We start from the raw sequence: 17,416 nt of genomic DNA, 5'->3' as shown, positions 1-17,416 counted from the left end.
AAACTTTATGATATATTGCTTTTATGACGTAATATGTAATAATTGACATATTTAAATATTGTGTTTTATCTTTTGAAAAAGTTTTAAATGTTTTATTGGATTGTCCAGAAGTTTTTGTATTTGCATATATACAGAAATGTTATTTTACCAAATATAAATAATACTCTCAATGTGAAATATTAATTGAGTCTTTAAAATAAACTACTAAACTGTAGAAAACAGATATTGAAATTCAATAAGTAAATTCCAAATTTTAAAAGCATAAGCAATATCCAATAGTTCAAAATTATACTCCCTCCGTTTCAAAATATAGGATGTTTTAAGCAAAGCACGCAGATTAAGAAATCTTTACTTTTAACAAGTTTAACCAATCCGAAACAATACTGCATAATATAAAATATTAAACTAATCTAAAAGCTGCATTGAAATTTGAAAGCATCCTATATTATGAAACAAAAAACTTCTCCAAAACATCCTATATTTTGAAACGGAGGGAGTATATTATATATAATGTATAATCTCAGCTACAAAATAAAGATGGGAGTAATGCAAAGTTGGATTTCAAGTAGCGGTTACTACAAACATACTAAATTTTATAGACATTCTAAAAGAAAAAATTAACGGCCAACGCCCCATTCTTTACACTTGAGTGCCTGAGCTTTCACCTTGTTGCTTGATCACATGGTTTATGTAATAACGTCCAGCAAATTCAGACCTGTAAATATATAAAGTGTTTTAAGAAATTTTACTTTAACATCATACAAAACTTGATTTCATATACATAATTACATCTTACATAGCCTGGTGATGCTCCAGTCTTTCGAACTCTGGTTTTATGAATATCTTCAAAGAGTCCAAGGTGTTTACAAGACATGGTGCACCTATGGACATTTAGAATTTTAGGTGAATTTATTGATTACCTTATGATGATTATATCAGAAAAACTTATGTTACATACCTTCATATTCTCCAACCCTCATAAACCGTATTACACAGAACACAGATTCAGATTTGTATATGAGATGGCACCCGCTTGATTGCCATATGGTCCTGAATTGAGAAGCATAGTTGTCTTTGAGACGACACTTCATAGTCTCACACCTACATATTTATCAAATCAAATAAAAATCTTAACAGAGACAACTTTAAAATGTAGCAGTCATAAATGTAGAGTAAATATCTTTTACCTGCCATTCAACAACATGAGAACAACTTCATTAATATCAATGATACTCTCAGGCCTTCTTCTATCTTCCACATCCATTATACATACACAAACATCTAATTTGGGAAAAAGACAGAATTTAGGTTTCCAAAGTGTTGCTAATCTATTTTTGGTAAAGTGTTAGTCGTACTTTTTTTATGTGAAGGACCAATACACAAAGTTTCATAAATCCTAAAAAGAATCTAGTTTTTCAAACACAAAGATACCAATTAACTATATTGACGGATTGTTCCAAAATAATAGAAAATCAATTAAAGAAATTCTTACCGAAAGAGATGGGATGATCTATTCTTCCACGATTTATGTCATCCAAATCCTCAAACCGAAAGTAATTCTTAGGACAATGATTCGAGCAGCGTCATTGTGGTTTGACCCGTAAATTTAATCTGATAGGGATGATGAGTATTCCTCACCTCCATGGTTGGATTGATCACTTTAAAATTTCTAATATTGTACCACTCACCATCGTCTATAAATTTAGGGAGGTTAGCAAGTGTATCGGGTAAATAAGGAGCTTCAATTGTGTCACCCTTCACAGTTTAACAACAATTATGTAAGAAGTCTTATATACAATAACTGTTAGAACTTGAAATTTAAGTAACAATCATTCAACTAACGACTCTACTCTTTTTATCCACAAGAAGCAGAACTCGTTTACCAGTAAAGAAATCTCTGACTCTCCAAGAATGTAAGACCTTGGCGTTGATACACCAATTAGTTCTTCCGGGAAGCAGATAATCAATATAATCGAATCTCATGATTTTTCTCAAATTAGGTTTTTTCTTGATTCTTCTCTGTTATCGAAAACAAAAAGGGGATTTTTGATTTGTAAGAATACAAAGAGTCACGACTAAACGTTGCATCTTAATCTTTTTAGTTTCTCACTTTAGTCGGATTATTAAAACTACTAATATTATATAAATTAATACATTTTTAATATAAGGTTTGTCACACTTGTATGTAGAAAATATAATTTATGTTAACATATTGAAGATGTTCTCATGTTTTCATTTTTAAAAATTTAACACTTAGATATTGATATGTAAAAAGGTAATATTATTAAGGGGAAAAAACTGAAAATCGGATGACAATAGTATGAAATGAAACGTTATAGTAGATATTAGATGCTTAATAGAAAATCATATATTTTCAAAGACTTCTTTGAAAACCACATTAAGGGTTTTGTTCTGACATTTCCCTTCTTAATTTGTAATCAAAATCTTCAATCCTTTTCTGCTTGTCAGTCTAGAAAATGCAACGTATAGTTGTCCATGTGTAAATACGGGCTTGGGTAGATACAATCTAACATGTTCCAACGTCTGACCTTGGCTTTTGTTTATAGTTGTAACATCCGCGAACCAAAAATTTGGTTTTTGGGGATGGGTGTCGATGGACACCAAGGTGGTTGCAGGGATGGGTTGCTGCAGGTTCTTACAGATGTATAAGGCTTGGGTTTCGAGTATTGGACGATTTGGTGGAGTTTGGTGGAGTTTGGGAGCGAGATTTGACTCTCGGCTTCGAGCGGATCGCGATTGTAGAGGGAATGTCAATCGACACCACTTGGTGTCGGTCGACACCAGCAAATTGGGCATCGATCGACACTGTGGGGTAGTGTCGGTCGACACCGTTGAGCCAGTGTCGGTCGACACTAGGCTGGTGTCGGTCGACACCTCCCTTCCAGCGAGACGATGTTTGATTTCCTGGTTTGTTTGTTTTGTTTGTTGTTTGTTTGGAACATTGGAATCACTGTTGCTTGTGTGTATAGCCCAGTAGATGTGAGGATTGCCTCACTGAGTGTTTATCAAATACTCATGCATCTCAATATGTGTTTGTGGTGCAGGTAAAGGCAAATTGTGATCGTGGAATCAAGGCAATGAAGAGGAGGATGTTCTAGGGACTCGATTGGATGTTTTCTGGCATTGTTAGGTTGCTAGAGTTGGGTCATTAGAAACATTGCTAGGTTGCTGGTTTCATGTTTTCTGATGATTGGTTATTGGATTATTGGTTATCTTGTTATTGGTTATTGCTTATGCTATAGTATTGGTTTTATTATTGGATATTGTTGATGGTATTGTTATTCCGCTGTTGATTGTGATTGTGGTTAGGTGACTAGTGGGTATGGGACCACTAGCTGTAGTTTATATATATATATATATATATTATTTATTATTAAAAAAAAAAAGGTCGGTCCTTTCATTTTGGTATCAGAGCCCTTACGGTTCTAGGTTTGGGTTCACTAGGCTTTGTGCTGTAGATGTCTGGGATTTGCATGCTTTGATTGATTATGTGAGTTAGTCAATTGTGTGTGGCATGGAATCCTAGAACATCCTCTTCGAGCCTACAGTGTGATTCCACGGTGAGTTTATATTTTTTTTGTGTATTTGTGTTATGAAAGAGTTTGCTTGTTAGCCTCTTTTCTTGGAAGTGCAGTGGTTAAAGGTGTTTGAGTTGTTGGTCATGGATGAGGACGTGGTCTTGGTCATGGTCGGGCGGGTCCCGAGGCCAGCGAGTGTGTGGTCCAAAGTTCCACGAGGAGGTACGTAAGAGGGTCGCAAGCGTAGCAGGAGGGACCAGAGAGGGTTAGCCGGTGAGCGTGTCGGGGGTGCTAGGAACCCAGGTGTGGGGTTGCAGCAGGTGGAGCCCAAGGTCGAGATGATCTCTTGGTGGATCTGTTGGCGTGCTGTTGGAGCGGTTACCGAGAGGGGTACCAGTGTAGGCTCCAGTTGTGCCACATGTGGCGGGCTGTAGCCGAGGGCTGCGGAAGTTGAGGACTTTCCACCTTATGTTAAGGGGATGGAGCAGTTGTAGATGAGCGGTATGAGATTATTCTCAAGGGGTATCGGGCCTAGAGAGGCGGATAGGTGGACATATGCAGTTGGAGCAGATATTTCTCTGTTTGGGGTTAATCCAGTTGGATATTGGAAGTTGAGTGGGCAGGTGTAACATTGCAATGTTATACTCGGACCACAGGAGGTACTTTGTGTCGAGAGATGTTTATAGTCGTTAAGGATTGTTACTCCTGAGGGGATGGTGATTCCCTTGAATACCGATAGCTTGAGGGGCTGAGGGCTTCGAGAGTGGCAGAGGGGATGATGTTCCCCTGAGGGGATGAGTAGTTCCCCTGATACCGAGATCTTGAGGATTGTGGTCCAAGAGTGAGACGGTATAACTCGAAGACACTGGTCTGAGAGTGAGATCGGTATGGCTCGAAGGTTGCAACCTAAGAGAGGAAGAGTTGGGAGCAAGCAATGCCTAGGACGTGAGTATAAACATAACGATTGATGTAGAACTCAAGATAATTGACGGTGGTTTAATCTCGGGTTTTGGATGTGTTGACCATTGGGACAGGGTTTTATGACCAGAGCGGTTATGAATGTTTGGCTTTGCGCCAGGATTGTGAGGCCGGTGGTGCTGGAGTCCCTGGAAGGGGAGTTACAGCAGGTTTGAACCGGGAAAGACATGTTTGCCAGATACATAAGTTCACGAGAAGCCTTCATGGCAGGATAAACTAATCATTACGACGATGCTGGATGAAGTTCATTGGAGATGGACAGGGTTGCTAGATTCAAGGTTTTGGTAAGTTTGTTGGAGGGAATAAGTCAAGTGGTTTGAGTTAGCGGCTTGCAAAGCAGTTGAAGCGGTGAATCAGAATATGCGAACGTATGGTACTCGTTTGTTTTATTACGCTCGTATTGATGATTTGCTGTGGAGAATTGCCAAGCGGAAAGCTATTTTTGGAATAAGCTATCTTGTGGAAGTTTTTTCCCTAAGAGGCAAGTTACTGGAGGTTCTTGGACGAACAAGAGGGTTGACATTCAGGTGGTTTTGAGTTGATGTCGTCATACTTGAGTGTTTGTTGGGCAGAGCTGAAGAAGCAGCTAGAGGGTTTGTTGAGTAAGGGATTCATCCGTCTTAGTGTATCATTGTGGGGAGCGCCAATGTTATTTGTCAAGAAGAAGGATGGGAGTTTCCGATTGTGCATTGATTGTCGGGGTTTGAACCGGGTCACTGTGAAGAACAAGTACCCTCTTCCTAGAATCGATGAGTTGTTGGATCAGTTGAGGGGTGCTACTTGGTTCTCTAAGGTAGATCTGGCGTCGGGTTATCATCAGATACCGATAGATGAGGCAGATGTGAGAAAGACGGCTTTCAGGATGAGGTATGGGCATTATGAGTTCGTGGAGATGCCTTTTTGGGTTGAGTAACGTACCAACAACGTTTATGAGATTGACGAACAGTGTGTTTCAGGAGGTTCTGGACGTGTCTGTCATCATTTTCGTCGACGATATCCTGGTATTTTCTAAGAGTCCTAAGGAGTATGCAGTGAATTTGAGGGCAGTTCTGGAGAAGCTGCGGGAGCAGAAGTTGTTTGCTAAGTTGAGCAAGTGTAGTTTTTGGCAGCGTGTTATGGGTTCTCTGGGTCACATTGTTTCTGCAGAGTGAGTTTCTGTAGATCTGGAGAAGATTCAGGCTATCAGGGATTGGCCTAGACTACAGAATGTCACTGAGATCAGGAGTTCCTTGGTTTGACAGGTTACTACAGGACCAGGAGATGAAGTCTCTGGTAGGAGAGATCAGTGCGTTGAGCTTGTGTGCGGTTTCTCGAGAACCATTGGGTTAGGAGGCGGCTTATGGAGCGGATCTTCTGAGCAGGGTGTGGTTGGCTCAGGAGAAGGATTTGGGGCTGGTGAATGTCTCTAAGGATATTGATTCAAAGTATCAGGTCTCAGCTAATGGTACTATCTTGGTGCGCGGTCGGATTTGTGTGTCCAAGGATGGGGATTTGAGATAGGAGATCTTGAGGGAGGCTCATGCGAGCATTTTTTCTATTCATCCAGGAGCGACTAAGATGTACCGTGATCTCAAGAGGTACTATCATTAGGTCCGGATGAAGAAGGTTGTAGCTAGTTGGGTCGCGAGGTGCGACGTGTGTCAGCTGGTGAAGGCTGAGCATCAGGTTCCAAGCGGATTACTAAAGAGTCTATCCATTCCAGAGTGGAAGTGGGATATGATCACGATGAATTTTGTAGTATGATTGCCAGTGTCACTGACCTTTGATGCTATCTGGGTCATTGTGGACCGGTTGACTAAGTCTGCACATTTTCTGGCCATTAAGAACACTGATTGAGCAGCGGTCTTGGCTAAGAAGTATGTGAGGGAGATAGTCAGATTGCATGGGGTGCCAGCGAGCATTGTGTCTGACAAGGATTCTAAGTTCACTTCGGTGTTCTGGAAGGCATTTCAAACAGAGATGGGCACTAAGGTGCATATGAGAAAAGCTTATCATCCCCAGACAGATGGATAGTCTGAGAGGACGATCCAGACGCTGGAGGATTTGCTGAGGATGTGTGTGTTGGATTGGGGTGGCCATTGGGCAGATCACCTAAACATGGTAGAGTTTGCTTACAACAACAGCTATCAGGCGAGTATTGAGATGGCTCCTTATGAGGCTTTGTATGGGAGACCATGTCGTACACCATTATGCTGGACTCAGGTGGGGGAGAGGAGCATGTTTGGTGCTAGTTTTGTTCAGGAGACCTCAGAGAAGATTCGGGTTCTCAAGCTGAACATGAAGGAGGCTCAGGATAGGCAGAGGAGTTATGCTGATAGGAGGAGGAGAGATCTTGAGTTTCAGGTAGGAGACAGAGTGTACCTCAAGATGGCCATGTTGCGGGGTCCGAACAGGTCATTGTCAGAGACTAAGTTGAGTCCGAGGTATATGGGTCCATTCAGAGTGATTGAGCGGGTTGGACCAGTGGCATATAGATTGGAGTTACCTGAGGTTATGCGTGCATTCCATAAGGTTTTCCATGTGTCTATGTTGCGGAAGTGTCTCCGTGAGGGAGAGGAGGTGTTGGCTAAGATTCCTGAGGATCTTCAGCCTAACATGACTTTGGAGGCGAGACCAGTGAGGGTTCTCGAGAGGAGGATCAAGGAACTTCGGAAGAAGAAGATTCCTTTGATGAGAGTCCTGTGGGACTGTGATGGTGTTGAGGAGCAGACTTGGGAGCCTGAGGCAAAGATGAAGGCAAGGTTCAAGAAGTGGTATGAGAAGCAAGCCGCTACTTGAGCTTGTTTAGCCTGGTCCCATCTGTAATCCGTGGCTGGAGCGGGAATGGAGTATTCCCGCCCATCTCTCTTGTTACTCGGTCGCTTGGGATGGTTGGTTGTGCGACTCACTAACAAGAAGAGGTGGTGTTCGTGGTACAAAGCTTCCGTGAGGCGGGGTTTTTGGAGGAAAGTTTCCTGGAATAGGAGTTCCAAAAGTGGAAAGTTTCCAAAAATGGAAAGTGCTAAATATGGAAAGTTTTACGGGAGTTAGAATTTGTCTATTTTAGCGGTGGAGAGCCTTGGAGGGCTTGTGTGGCCTTAGTGGCGGACTTTCGAGTCAGTGTGCCCGGGTGTGGCGGTCCTTTTAGATATTGTGTAGCCTNCGGTCTTTTTAGACATTGTGTGGCCTTTGTGGCGGGCTGTTTAGCCGTGTGTGGCCTTTGTGGCGGGCTGTTTAGCCATTGTGTGGCCTTTGTGGCGGGCTGTTTAGCCAATTGCGTGGCCTATGTGGCGGGCTGTTTAGCCAGAGTGTCTTTGTGACGGTCCTTCGGGACAGATGATCTTTGTGATGGTCCTTTGGGACAGATAGTCTTTGTGACGGGCTGTTTAGCCAGAGTGTCTTTGTGACGGTCCTTTGGGACAGATGGTCTTTGTGACGGGCTGTTTAGCCAGAGTGTCTTTGTGACGGTCCTCTTTAGGACATTTGTTTGGCCTTGGTGGCGGTCCTCTTTAGGACATTTGTTTGGCCTTGGTGGCAGTCCTCTTTAGGACATTTTGTTTGGCCTTTGTGGCGGCCCTTGTGGCGTGTATATGAGCATTGTGTGGTCATTAGGTATTCCAGTGAGGGGATATGTGGTTGGTAGGACATTGAGATGTTTTACGCGAGCCACGGGAAGGAAACCTGGATAGGGATAGGACTTAGACGTGTTCAGAATCGTTTGCTCGCGACTCTTGGGGGACTTTGGTTCTCCTAGTACTGCCATATTCGGAGACTTTGTGACTCGGGAGTATGGTTGGTATATCGACTTCGGATGACGATCCGGAGGCGCGCTGTAGGGTGACGACCCGAGAGATGAGTTTGGATTTTTCCTTATATATTATGGCATGCGGGTTTAGGCCCAATGAGGAGCCAACATTTGGCATGCAGACTTAGGTCTGATGAGGAGCCAATAAAAACTCCAGGTCTAGGCCTATGAGTAAAGGAAAGTCAAAAATTCGAGAGCAAATGACGCCTGGAGCGTGAGTCTATCGCCTAGAGGTGACCTTCCGTAGATCGGTCGGAGGAGTGCGGGCCGTGGAGACGGTTGCACGGGAGTCCTTGGCTGATGGTCATTCGAGATTCGAGGACGAATCTAGATTGGTGGGGGAGAATTGTAACATCCGCGAACCAAAAATTTGGTTTTTGGGGATGGGTGTCGATGGACACCAAGGTGGTGTCCGTCGACACCACTGATTTTCTGGTTCAACCAGATTGAGTTTTTAATCATTTTGGTTTGTTTGGTTTAAGGAGAACCATTAAACCGTGATATATAAGTGGAAGAACGACCTAGGTCGTGTTTTGTTGTTGTCTAGCAGCTGGAAACAAAGAGAAAGAGGAGAAGGGAGAGTAAACTTGAGTGTTCAAAGCAAAAGGAACATAATCGTCAGGGTTTGGGAGAAGGAGGATCCGACTGCTCAAATCGTTTTGAAAGGTATTGATATTTGGTAGGATTGTACATAAGTGAATTTGAGTTAATATTGTAGAAGATATCGGCAGTTTCGTGGGGCGTTTCTTCTCAGTCGCGGATTGAGATCAGCGGGTGTTTCGGGATCGATTGCGGTTTCATATGAGATCTGATCGTGCTGAAATTTTGTGGGAAGCTTCGTGGCATCTAGGGATAGCTTTTCACCAGAGGGATTTGATAATTAACGGTTGGTTTTCATTTTAGAAGGTGAGTGCATGACCATGGCTTATATAAGCCTTTGATTCCTTGTTCTTGCTTGTTTGTTGCTTGTTTGTGTGTTTTTCTTGCTGGGATGGGTTGCTGCAGGTTCTTACAGATGTATAAGGCTTGGGTTTCGAGTAATGGATGATTTGGTGGAGTTTGGTGGAGTTGGGAGAGAGATTCGACTCTCGGCTTCGAGCGGATCGCGATTGCAGAGGGAATGTCGATCGACACCACTTGGTGTCGGTCGACACCAGCAAATTGGGCATCGATCGACACTGTGGGGTAGTGTCGGTCGACACCGTTGAGCCAGTGTCGGTCAAAACTAGGCTGGTGTCGGTCGACACCTCCCTTCCAGCGAGACGATGTTTGATTTCCTGGTTTGTTTGTTTTGTTTGTTGTTTGTTTGGAACATTGGAATTATTGTTGCTTGTGTGTATAGCCCAGTAGATGGGAGGATTGCCTCACTGAGTGTTTATCAAATACTCATGCATCTCAATATGTGTTTGTGGTGCAGGTAAAGGCAAACTGTGATCGTGGAATTAAGGCAATGAAGAGGAGGATGTTCTAGGGACTCGATTGGATGTTGTCTGGCATTGTTAGGTTGCTAGAGTTGGGTCATTAGAAACATTGCTAGGTTGCTGGTTTCATGTTTTCTGATGATTGGTTATTAAATTATTGGTTATCTTGTTATTGGTTATTGCTTATGCTATAGTATTGGTTTTATTATTGGATATTGTTGATGGTATTGTTATTCCCCTGTTGATTGTGATTGTAGTTAGGTGACTAGTGGGTATGGGACCACTAGTTGTAGTTTATTTAATACTACTAACGGAAATCGTTTCAGTATGATAAGAATACGCATGTATACGCGATTTCCAATTCATTAATGATTTATATATATATATATATATTATTTATTATTAAAAAAAAAGGTCGGTCCTTTCAATAGTGATCGCAAATGCAAGAGCAACGGGAAACTGACGACAGCTCATACGAAAGGGAAACTTTTCATCCGGTGGTGACACAAACATCCTAGGGATAAGAACTTTATCGTTGACGTTTCTTTTACCTGTTACAATCCTTGCTTCAATAACATGATTAGCCATTTGAGTGATAATCAATCTTGTACCATTGCATAAACCTCCCTTAGGATCAATATTCATAAGCAACATGATAGGTGCTCCCTTTTTTCAGCGTCAGAACATGGTTAGGTAATCCAGAAACGTGAATACTGTTTAATAATTTCTGAGTGTAGATCATATCGTCGTAAGCACTTGTATCGGAAGTCTCGATGCTGTCTGAACTCAAATACTGTCTCTCTTCCCCTGGGTATAATAAAACCAAAATAAGAAACCGTTTATATTGAATTTTGTTTGCCAAAAAAAATTTGCACTCTTAATATACCTGGAAGTTGAGAGAGCATATATTGATTTATTTTACCGACGTCATCATTTCTTGGACTAAGAATAGCTCTTTCGCAAAAGAATTTTGCATCGGTCCTTGTTGCAAATGATGTACTGTATATCTGTTTAACAATTGCTTGTATAGGATTGTCAGATGCAGCAATTAATAAATCCTCGGGTATTTCTATTTCGACCTCACCACTGTTAGGCTCGTTGATCTTGCCATCCCCAATATCGAGTAGCCATTTTGAAAACGTAGAGAGAGCATCTGCATCCTGACTATTTTTTGCCTTGCGAAGCCTCATGTTTTGTGTAAGCCGAAGTACTTTACAACTATCCCAAAGCAACGATGAGTTTATAGAGGCTCAAACTGTCCCAACTCTAACAGCCTCTGGCACAAACGGTAGAATTTGTCTATAATCACCCCCTAAAACAAAAACCTTACCTCCAAAAACCCGATCACACTTCATAATATCTCGCATACTCCTATCTAAGGTTTCGAAACAAAATTTGTTCATCATTGGAGCCTCATCCCATATAATGAGCTTTGCTTCTCTAATCAACTGGCAAGATGTGATTTATCATATATCGAACATATTGTATATTCGTCCACATGGATGGGTATACCAAATCTAGAATGAGCTGTCCTGCCACCTTCCATAAGTAAAGCAGCTATACCACTCGATGCAACATTAAGAACAATATACCCCTAGATCGAATATCAACACCAAGAATACTCCACAAAAATGTTTTTCCAGTACCACCAAATCCATGAACAAAAACCATACCTCCCTTATTACAATTCACAGCTTCAATAATTTCTAGGTAGACACTTCGTTGCTCATCGGTTGACATATGTAACAACCTGTCAAAATCCTCTCTTTGCTCAACACGCCTGTAGTTTCTCTCATCTATCAGAAGCCTATTCTAATTATTATCAATCACAGATTGGTCTGGTTTAGGCATATTCACAATAGTTGACAGAGAGCTTCCATTGGATCGCATAATCATTTCAATCTCAGCTAAGCATAGGTTTGTTATCTGATCCTCACTTAACATTAGACCTGCATTACAGAGTATTTTTTTTTAGTTGATATATTTATGATCAGAATAATAATCGTAGATGTGTACATCAATATAACTTTAAATTTTATTATATATATTTTATTAAAAACAATGTATTTACCGTGGTTGTTCGTACGGTTCCTTTGCAAATACAAAATATCTTCGCACAATATATCTTTTGTAGCGACCCAGAGATCGAGAGGCACTGAAACACTTTTCGAAAGCAATAGTATGACAAACAACTTCCTTAGAAACGGCCCAAAACACCACATACTTGCCTCTTTTATAGCTAGAATATATTCTTTGTCGTCATCCAATAATCCCAATGCAAAGCAGGCATCTTTAAATTCCTTGTACAATTTACCTTTTACCATCTTTAAAAAATCAAAACTTGTGGCCCCTGGAACTGTATTAAGTAAAACTCTCAAGTAATACGCCGAGCCTATAGAAGGTGGTACATATGTAATTCTGCCTACTGCAAAACTTTTTCTTCTCTTAGATCTTGGTTGCCAGATTTTTTTACTATGAACCCACACAAATATGTTGGAAAATTCAGCATAAGTGAGACTTCTACCTTCTGGATGTTTTTTATTGCATTCCATCAATGCCAACAGTTTAGATCTTCTGGCTGAACGCTTCATAACATCTGCAATAGGATCATCTTCGTTGTAAACTACTAATTCCTGTCCAGGAAGATGAAACGGAAGTTTTTCAACGGGAGTAGTACGATAGCAAATCGGAAAAGCCAATATTCGCCAAGCTGCTTCACATGCGGAGATATATCTAATAAAAGAATAATACTATTATTAAATATTAAATTAATAGGGTTAAATTTATATGAAATTAATGAACAGGCATACCTGCAGTTGTAGAATTTCTTGATTTCATTTTGATTGTCTTCCTCTCCTACGTTAGCTCTAATATAATCTGGCCCTTTGGTAATGTACTTGAAAAGATATTTCACTGAACGTGACTGATTACACCACTCAACATTAATATGAGCACGATAACGGATAGAAAATCCCGGTTGTACGAAATAACAAAGTTGTTATCACAATCAAACCTTTTTTATGCACGAATCTCCCGTTTTTCCTCCGTTTGTATATTGGATAACCAGCATCGTCGACGACAGTATTTTCCATGAATGGTTTTGGAAAAAATTTAGTGCACTTACCATTATTCATGCCAGCACTTCCTCTGTTATGAATACCACAAGGTCCATGAATTATAACATCAGAAACAACTTCATATAAGTACTTGTCCAGTTCTTTATCAGGAATCTTAGCACTTATGAATCTATCAATGTCTTATGGTGTACGCATTTTATAGTCTGGATGCAAGAATAAAATCATGTGTGCATGAGGCAGACCTCTCTTCTGGAATTCTATTGTATACATAGCTGCACACACAAACAAAAGCCATTGTTAATAAATTTGGGTTTTAACATGGTAACGTATAGAAAGTCAATTGATTAATAATATGAAACATACCAGAGTTTATAACACCAAAAGTTTTTTCTTTAGTCACTTGCTCCATTAGTCTATCTAGCTTCATCTTAAAGACCCGACAGCATATATCTGGTCTATCTTCTTGCTTAAGACCATGCCTTGTTAGATATCGAACAACTTCAGGCCATTTGGGGTTGCAAGTAATTGTTATGAAAATATCGGGAAAACCATAGTACTTGCAAGTAGCCATCGCATCTAAATAATGTTTCATCCTATAACGTTTTCCACCTGTAAACGATGAAGGAATGTAGATTCTTTTTCCGTGTTCTGCAAGATCTTCGTTTCCTTGATAAACAGCTTCAGCTATTTTATCGGTTCTTTCCGTCCGTAGTTTGTTTTGGTTCATGGAAATATATTTCAGTCTGTTAGATTCTATGGTTGTGAATGCATCTACCAAAAATTGCTGATATAATTTCCCCGACATCACAATCGTAGAAGATTCTTGATATCTCTCAAATATTCGAAAAGCATAAAATTCACTCATCGAGACTGTTTTCCTTTTTCGTCCAGCCGTATCTACAAAACCAATGTCAATGCCTAACCTGTAACCATCCTCTCCATATGGTGTGACAACCCGTCCCATTGACCCCACTAGCTCACCGCTAGCTTGCCCCCATAGGCCCGAAGCTGGCCCTGCAGGGCATCGATCCTAACCCCTCATTGGTGCGCCAGGCGTTCCTCGAACCCTGGTCCCCACCCTTTAACAACCTTCCCACAAGACAAACTGTCACCAATTGACCTGCAGATAAATATTTTTTAAAGCTATGAAACTGAACCGAACACATTTATCTTGTTAGGGACTTCATTATCTACGTCATGTATATAAAGTTGTAAGAACGTCAGTTTTTCTTTAGGTTCAGGTAAAATATCTACGATACGGTGATAATTTTCTCCACACATGTGAAACACGTACGGCCCTCTACCATTATTAATAGAATGGTTTATTTTCCCACCTAATGACGTGAAGGAAAACATCATATTGTATGCTCTTATATTATAACGGAAGTTGTCACTCCTATCATCGTGATTATATAACAACGCCGATAATGTATTCGGTGGAGTTTTCAGCTTGGGAAGTTGGACTTTCCCTTTTCCACAGCACATTGCAAAAATTGGTTTCGCCTTCTTTACTCGCTTGTTTAACCGTTCTCCGTACCACATATATGCTCCACAATTTTCACAGAGATACGAAGGATCTCCTTCATCATAGTAACCTGATAACATTAGCAATACAAAATTAATTTACCTGTATATATATATTTAAAATTATTTCAAAAAAAAAGTTTAGCTTTACAAAAATACCATTTATTTGTAACTCAGATGTTACGGCTGTGAATTCACATGTTACATTAGGCGTAGTACGATACTCAGTATCAGATTCATCAATCGAGCTATCAGAATCGCTATCATTATTTGACTCAGAGTCAGAAACAATAAAACATGCAAAATCTTCATGCATCAGAGGCAACAACGTAGGAACTACATAGGTGAACACAAAAAAAAACTTATTAATAAAATATTTAGTATATACTATAACATGTGGATATAGAAACGATCTTCATTGCGTTTTCAAACTTTATTTGATTTAAGAGTTTGCGTTCTTTTCATCCTTGCATGTTTTGAGATTACTCTTGAAATAAGTTTATACGTTTGAACATTAATTTAAAATCAAAACTTATTTTATTATATCAGAAACTGAATATTAGTTACCCTTTGTATTCACGACATGAATCAGATCCTTCTTTCTCCGTATTGGTAATTTTGCAGGTCTCATCGTATGCATACAGTCGAAACGATCTGCGTTCTTTATAAATATATAACTTTAGGTCTATGATATTCTTTATTTATATGATGATCAGTAGCTATAATCTCCTCATTACTATAATTTACTTAAATATTTTCACAAACGGCTAATAATATCACATAATAATATCAATATCACAAAAATGTAAAAAATTAACATTTTTTCATTTATCTTAACATATATTTATTTAATCATAATTAAATTGAGAGTATATATATGTTTTTTTTTAATAGGTGGGAAAATATCACCATTTTTTCGTTTTTGATTAGATTATGTTGTATCTATGCAAAATAATAGTAAATGGAACATGATTATACCTATTTTCGTATTTTAATTTATAAATAAAACTTATTCATTTTATTAGTGAGTAATAAAATGTAGAGATTTTAACAAATTCAAAATTTATAAATAATAAATAATCATATTCTTATTAACGCAACTAAAGACCTGAAGTTTGAAAAAAACGAATATCAAAAGCATATATTGTTTTTAAAATAATTCATTACATAAGCATAATACTATGCTTGCTTTTCAATCTTGATCTTCTTCCTAGTAGTCATGCTATAACCTCGTACGACTTCTTCATTGATTCTAGACATCTCCCTCTTTGACGAAAGTGATGTTGATTCCTCCGACGTAAGTTGTAGAATTTGTTCAGCTGGTTCTAGTTCTTGGTAATTATCATTAACCTTTCCGTAAATTTCCTAGCAATTTTATTATGGATAAGCACATAATGGAATTACAATAATTAATTTAATCATCTTATAGTCTACATTATTAATTTAGTATATTACCTTGACAAACTGGTTTACCATATCCTCTTTTTCCCAAAAAATTTCAACAACATAAGAAGCCTTGTCACTTTTCAAATTATCAATGGTGATAGAAATCTTAAAGAGCACGGTCTTCCCGATTAGAGCAGAAAGAGAAATGGGCATGATGTTTAGATCGTCCTGACCATTGTTTCAAATTTGTTAGAAAAGTGCATGTTACTATAGAATCCTAGAAAATATATATTCTGGTAGAAAGTACATTGTCTATCCTGTTAGAACGTACCTCGGCTATTTGGGAAACCAATTCATCCGCCTTTTTACCAACAAAAAGCTGGGCTAGACCATAAAAAAAAATAAAAGCTTAATCTTTGTAGTATGAGTTTATACCTAAAAAACATAGAAGCAATCAAATGATCAACATATTCACATGAACACAATTCTAATCATATTAAGTAATACATACTTGTAATCAACTTCTTTGACATCGTCATCGCAAACACCACAACTGTATAGACGTTTTTTCCCCTTGTCAGACTCTAGTGGATATGTTTGAACCTTCTTTCTACATTCTTTGCATGCAATGTAATACCACTTAGGCACTGTCTCGACCGAACAGATCGTTCTTTTCATTTTCATGAAAAACTCCTCATACAAAGTTACCTTTGGCTGTATATTCTTCGCTTCATCCTCATTGTGAACCAAGTCAACAACGCTAGTGTTTGGCATCCTTTAAAAAACATAAAAGATAAGAATGCGAATACGTTTAGACATGTCTAGCGTCTAATTGATGCTCTAGAAAACTAAATACATTTGTCGGAATTTTTCAACTTTGGGAATTGACGGATTTAAGTGAATATCTGTGGTGTTGAATGCGTTTGATACACTGTAATTGCCTACGAAATAATTTTAGGATTTATCAAGAAGATGATAATTCAACTAATTAAATCAAAGAAAAGTAAACGACTAAATATCATTTAAAAAATTACCTTTCCACTCTTTCAAACATGCAAATCTAATCACACACACAACAACTGAGTCTTCGTGTTCTTTTATAGAAGCTTCAAAATTTCTAGCAAGATCACCCCATATCGTACAACTTAATCGGTCACCACTGTAAAGACAAAGTTTAAGTTAGCTTCCGCTATAAAATATTTGTATTTTGTTTTTTTTGTTTTTTTTTTAAAACAGACTTTAAATCTTGTAAGTCAGAACTTATCTTCACATTGTCCTTTCCCTTAGTGTTTACATTATCAAGAGAACCAACACCAGCAATTTGGCCCACCACATCTAAAAACATAACAATATTAGTTACTAATCAACAACCGAGTATATATATACATGAGTTTCACAACTTACCAAACAATACTTGTTTATCTATTTTTCCAGCCAAAATAGTTAAAAATTCTTGAAAGTATTTTTCAGAAACTCGTGCCGGAAAATCATCACATGGTTTAACTGTGGTGGTTCTATAGAACACCATCTTAAATCCCAAAGCATTTGTCCTGTAATCACCATCATAATCGACCAAACAGAAAGTATCGATTATTTTTGAGTCACAAACATTGATCTGGTTATGAAATTTCTTCACTAATGCATCCTCAATAGACGCGTGAATTCTTGTTCCCTTAAATTTAAAGCAGTCGTCAATACGTTTAAATC

The 17,416-nt window shown here is 38.9% G+C and overlaps 2 protein-coding genes across 2 annotated transcripts; both read right to left on the bottom strand.

Moving 5' to 3' along the window:
- Positions 11,535–13,370, bottom strand: LOC104715381. The gene is made up of 6 exons (XM_010432791.1): positions 13,163–13,370; positions 12,728–12,978; positions 12,533–12,645; positions 11,947–12,455; positions 11,794–11,877; positions 11,535–11,671 (listed from the first exon to the last, which is right to left on the bottom strand). The coding sequence occupies exons 1-6, from the start codon at positions 13,368–13,370 to the stop codon at positions 11,535–11,537; spliced, it is 1,302 nt and encodes a 433-aa protein (XP_010431093.1).
- LOC104715379 lies at positions 14,320–17,237 on the bottom strand. The gene is made up of 10 exons (XM_010432790.1): positions 17,114–17,237; positions 16,948–17,044; positions 16,744–16,868; positions 16,566–16,650; positions 16,418–16,484; positions 16,041–16,088; positions 15,779–15,937; positions 15,553–15,688; positions 14,529–14,659; positions 14,320–14,394 (listed from the first exon to the last, which is right to left on the bottom strand). The coding sequence occupies exons 1-10, from the start codon at positions 17,235–17,237 to the stop codon at positions 14,320–14,322; spliced, it is 1,047 nt and encodes a 348-aa protein (XP_010431092.1).

The sequence above is a fragment of the Camelina sativa genome, chromosome 9 (genome assembly GCF_000633955.1).
Source record: "Camelina sativa cultivar DH55 chromosome 9, Cs, whole genome shotgun sequence".
NCBI lineage: Eukaryota > Viridiplantae > Streptophyta > Magnoliopsida > Brassicales > Brassicaceae > Camelina > Camelina sativa.
Note: the sequence above shows the minus strand (reverse complement) of the source record. Positions and strands in the feature narration are given on the sequence as shown.